This window comes from Olea europaea, chromosome 7 (genome assembly GCF_002742605.1).
Source record: "Olea europaea var. sylvestris chromosome 7, O_europaea_v1, whole genome shotgun sequence".
NCBI lineage: Eukaryota > Viridiplantae > Streptophyta > Magnoliopsida > Lamiales > Oleaceae > Olea > Olea europaea.
This window is the reverse complement of record NC_036243.1, coordinates 8,089,617-8,095,280: the sequence shown is the minus strand read 5'-3', so window position 1 is coordinate 8,095,280 and position 5,664 is coordinate 8,089,617. Positions and strand designations below refer to the sequence as shown.

The following is a 5,664-nucleotide window of genomic DNA, read 5'->3' as shown; positions in this document are numbered from 1 at the left end:
CCCCAACCCCCCCCCCCCCCCCCCCACGCTCTCTATAAACCTAACGCTGCTTCCGAGAAGATGTAGAAAGGCGATGATGCTAGTTTTCCCCTCCTTCTTTCTTCTTTCTTTCCCTTTTCTTCTTTTTTTCCCCTTTCTTTCCCTCTTTGTATTTTGTCGTTTAGGGTTTTGTTTGTATAAAATAAAAATGGGTTCCATATAGTGCTAATTAATGTTCCACTAAGTTCAAATTGCAATCAAGCCCCTCATTTTCTATTTTATATAACATTTAGTAGTTAACTTCCCATAATTGAAAATTAAACACCAAAATTTTATTTTATTCGTCTTAACCCTCTATTCAATACTTATTTTCTTCTTTGTGAATAATTGTTTGACATCTTATGTTAGTAAAAAAATTGAAGCTTGAAAGACGTACCCGTGTCCAAAATTTGGATTCTTTTTAGCCATGTCTCCATATCTTACATTTTAGAAAATAAAATATTCGACATTTAGATACGTACCAGTACCCGATATCCGTACCCAAGTCTGAACATCATAGTATGAGATCAGTTGCTCTTTGATAATTGTTAATTTTGAATAACATATCTGAACTAGTAAGAAATGAAAATATCATAATTTATATCTTTTTCTTATGAGATTTCTACAAAATCATTTAGCGTCTGCTTTTACGAGATGTCTTGTGCTCTTACACTTTCACGGGATGGTATGGCACGTTCAAGATGTTACACACGTACATGCATGCATAGAAACACTTCCATCTATCAAATGTGACCTAGCACTTTTTCCCAGAGCGAAAAAAAAAAATAAAAAATAAAAAATAAAAAATTTATCATCATCAATCTTTTGGGTTCTGCTAATCACATTCTTCTTACAATCTTTGCCCAAGGGTAAGCTGATGTTGATATTTCCTTCTGCATATATAAGAATGGTGGGGGATAGTTATTTCCTGTTGTGGAAAAACTGTGTCAAAAATTCTTACCGATAAGTAGATAAATTAACAAATGTGTTGCATACTAGAAGACAGCATGCTCAGAAGAAGTATTTGTTCTACAAGGTGTGCTCAAGTAGTTGCTCCTCCCTTCTTTGATTATCTGTGAGGACATTTGTTATCACGTGCTTCGTGATACCAGTTTTAAGCTTGTTATATCGCTCTGAGTTTTTGACAAAGCATAAAATGACATTAGGCATCTATAATTTTTTTTTTTTTCCTTGGGATCTATGGATGTTGCGAACCTTTAAGGAGTGACACTCTTTACCATAATCAAACTTGTATTGAAATAACTATTAAAACATTGTTTGCGCATGGTACTAAGTCTACATATATATTCTATTGGGCATAGTCCCAAAGCAGGATTGCTTAGTCATTAACATTACTTCATCCAATTGTGTTTGGTTTCCCCTTTTTGTTTTCACTATTTCAGTTTTTGTTTGATAAATCCATTTGGAAAATGAGTAAGGTGAATGGTTTGATTCGTGGTAGTTTTAGAACATAAAGTATAGGTTAAAAAATCATTAACTAGAGGTCCTTAGATCAAACTTGGCAGGAGTTAAATTTTTCCGAGGAACGGATACAATCTTCAGATGCATTGGTGGAGATGAGTCAGGGACAATGGGAAGGATGCCACCGAACCGAAATTTTAACCCCTGAAACAATGAGCTTCATGGAGAGATTCCAGCCTGATTTTTCTGCTCCGTCTGGAGAATCACTGAGGCAGGTGGAATTCCGGATGGTTCAGTTCCTAAATGGTACAGTTTTGGCAATGCCTGAAAAATATAGATCCATTTTCTCCCCGCCAGAACAGAGTGAGAACCCGATATCTCAAAACCACAGTTCTCATGCTCCTGCAAATTTAATTCCTGACCAAGATGGGCCATCTCTCCCTCCACACCATTGGGATTTGCTTCACAGAAATCGACAAGGGCTTTTAATGAAGAAATCCGTTAAGAGCAGGCTTCAGATCGTGACTACTACTGGGGACAATGAGGCTGATGACGAGATGACTCCTCGAGTACCCATTAATGAGGGGTTGATTCGTGACATAAATGTCAGGAGCACCCCTTCTTCCACATCTTCGTGTGTTGGTTTTTTCACCCATTCGGTCCCTATCAAGTGCCTCCTGACCGGCATCCTTGGCTGCAGTCCAGCAATGTCACATAAGATTTGCATAGAAGATTCATCAGTCACAGTTCTACAACACACGTGGAAACTCGGTTGGCAAATCAAGAGATCAAATGATACTTCACATCTCAGGCTTCTGTAATGATATTATAAGATTCTTTTCTGTAGAAACTGAGGAGAACGTGCAGTCACTTATCCGGGGTGTAAGATTTAACATCACATGTACATGTGGTTGTGTTTTTGTTACTTGTAACCTTATTTATATTTATTTCCAGTTGAAAGATAGTGATGCTGGAGTCGGGATTGTGGTCCTGAGTGATTCTTTTGATATGTAGCATTCACATTCACATGGTGATTCTTATTATATAATTCCCAATTTGAAAGGATAATAAGGTGATGCCGAGTTTTTTTTCTGAAGCAGCCTTTGGCCTTGCACTTATTTTTGGGTACGAGAAGCACAAAAGTACAATGAGCTCAATTTATTACTCAACTAATTTATACAAACGTAGAATCGCCAGCCAGGGTTGTGTTTAATGCCCTCACACAGTCAGTACTTCCCCAACTTTATTCATAAGGTAGCAAGGCTATTTATGGGTCACAACTTGCTGATTCGGTTAACTACTATATGGAAAATTGACCGTTAAGAGCATTTTGAAGAAGAAGTAAGAACACCTTATGTATTATAGCAAGCATCTTTAAATTTACGGAATCGAAATTTTTATGCACTCCAACAATTTTCTCTATTTTGATTCTTCATTTTGCTTGTCTCAAAATAATATATTGATTTCTCCTCATATTTTATTTAGCATAAATTTAAATCTGTTAATCACAAATCAATTTTTTAAGAAGTATGGTATTGAAATCTATGACTTATTAAGAGCTTGATTGGATATATTTTATGCCAATTAAAATCATTTTTTTGACCGTTATTTCACTATTTCAGACGTCATTTTTGAATTATTCTCTAACATGTAGGATGCACTTTATCTCTAACAATCAAAAAATCAATTCTCAAAATCCCTACCAAACAAGTACTAAATGCAGTTATTCTACATGAAGCCCGTGTTTGATCCCCATTCTTTGGTAAAAATACATTTTTAACAGTGTTTTGACATCATTTCAACCACACATTTTTCAATAAAATAATATTACACACAAATCTAAAACATTTTCTTATTTTTTAACCACACATTTCACATCAATACACTATTCAAAAATTCATTCTATCCCCAAAATGGGGGCTCAAACAAAGGCTAAGAATATAGAGTGAGTTTGACTCTCTAAATTTAAAGAGTCAAGTCCTTTTTCTATTTTAAAAGTTAAAATAGAAAGTTTGTTGAAACTTATTTTTAAGTTTTTTAAAATAAAGAGTATTTTATATTTAAAGATTCTTTCGGAGATACTCTAAAACTAATTGATAAATAATCGTTTTAAACAAATCATACAAAGAAATACGTGTAAAAACAAAACAAGTACAAACCTAATTAAAAAATAACATCATTGGTCTCCAATTCTCAATAATAATTGCCCTTGTTTGAGTACCAATTTTTAAAAAATTTATTTTTCCAAAACTCATATTCAATCACACATTCTTCAATAAAATAATTTTACACGTAAATCGAAAAAAATTCTTACTTTCTAATAACACATTTTCCAAAAAGTCACTATTCAAAAATACATTTTCTCTTCAAAATGAAGCTCAAACAAGGTAACATATGAGTATGACTAATTAAAATAAAGTACACGATTAAGTAAATGGAATACAAAAGAGGGATCGTTTGGACTGCACCACTAAAGCTATTGATGTCTGTTAGTGAAAGATTCGATCATTAAAAGCATCTTCAAGAGATAATTAATTTATAAAGAGCATCTTACATATTAATATTATAAATAGCATCTTTAAATTTGAAGAGTCAAAATTTTTATATACTCCAATAAGCTCTCTCTTTTTTTATATTTCACTTAACATAATTGTTTATATATCAATTTGCCAATCAATTTTATGTGGCTTGAATAATTCAAAAACTAGAGCATTAAAATATGAAATTTATTAAATGCAATTATTATATATTAAGAATAAAGAGCGAGTTTTGCTCTATAAATTTGGAGTAAACACTCTATATTAAAAAAGTTAAAAATAGAAATTAAAGAGTATTTTATATTTAGAGAGTCTCTTGAATATGTTTGAAGTAGGAAGTCATTACATTAAATTGGTTATTTTGACAATTTTTTCATGTCGTCCTATATAATCTTTTTAGTCCATACTCATATAATGACATAATAGTATGTTCAACTAAAAGTTGTAATTTTAACAGAAGATTTGTCGATCTCAAATTCAAAATAATCTCGTTGTCAGCAGATTTATTGCCGCCCATATATACCTGTCCACTTGGACACCGTTAGTGAGATAATAAAAATTCAATAAATTTATTTGTACATCCGGGGTTGATACGCGTGGGAAAGACAAATATACCTGCTTTAACACATGTCACCTAACTATTGGTTTAGTGTAGTCATCATTGTGAGATTGTTTCCTTAATAACGGAATGTTATTTTTCCATATCTCCTATGATTTTGCGATTGATGTTAAGGGATTGATATGGTTTTTATGAAATAAATCCCAGTAGAACTATGCTCGAATTTCCAAAACTGTAATAAACCACAAGGCTTTGCCCAGTAGACCCTTTTCTACTGAACTGAAGGTAGTCACTTGTATTTGGTCCCATGGAAGGTTCACTTAAAGGTGTTCATCCCCATGCAAGGACTTTGGAAGCTACATGGTGACAGTGTGATAAGCGATTTTTTACTTAATTTAGGGTGTATTTAATTGTAAGCATAGATTTTCATGAAAAGAAAATAAATTCTAGACAATTCAATTGATTAGAATTTATTTACATGAAAATTGTTAATTAAACGTGTTTAATTGATTTAGTTTTCAACCTAAAAAATATTATGCTTGTTCATTTTTTATTGATGGGCAGATGAGAGAGTGAATTTCTTGAAAAATAAAATCCTACTCCTACTACAGAAAATATTTTTATTGATTTTGAGGAAAATATGATCACGTGACAAAAAGTAGAAAAATATTTTTCATGAAAAAAATGTCAATCAAACAACACAAAAGTAAGAATTTGGATTGAAAAATATTGACAATCAGACGCACACTTAGTGTAATTATGTTAGTCATAGATAAAACTCGGAGTTGTATATATTTGGCGAGAAAAATATGTTTTTGAACTTAATTGGATTTGTTCCAGAGTGTAAAGACTAACCAAGTTGCAAAGGATCAATAAGAAGAATTAAGAGACAATCGAAAGAAACTCACAAGTTTCGAGATTAAAATTCAATTTTTTGTAAGCTTGAAGATTAAATTACGCTCTTTTAGAACTTATGATAGATGAATTTCAAATTATTATGGAGCTTTGATGACCAATATGGAAGCCTTTGAAAGTTGCGGCATCAGAATTGAAAGTTAAAACAAGGACCAAAATCAGCCAAAAATTTTATTTAGGGAACAATTTGTAACTTTCTGAAAAATTTGGTGT

The 5,664-nt window shown here is 32.4% G+C and overlaps 1 protein-coding gene across 1 annotated transcript in view; it reads left to right on the top strand.

Moving 5' to 3' along the window:
- LOC111396883 overlaps nt 1-2,511 on the top strand; it is a 4,608-nt gene extending 2,097 nt beyond the window's left edge. The window contains exon 2 of the mRNA XM_023023479.1: nt 1,545-2,511. Coding sequence (XP_022879247.1) covers nt 1,545-2,261 — 717 coding nt within the window. The 3' untranslated portion in view covers nt 2,262-2,511. The remainder of the gene's footprint in view (nt 1-1,544) is intronic.
- The last annotated feature ends 3,153 nt before the right edge of the window (nt 2,512-5,664 follow it).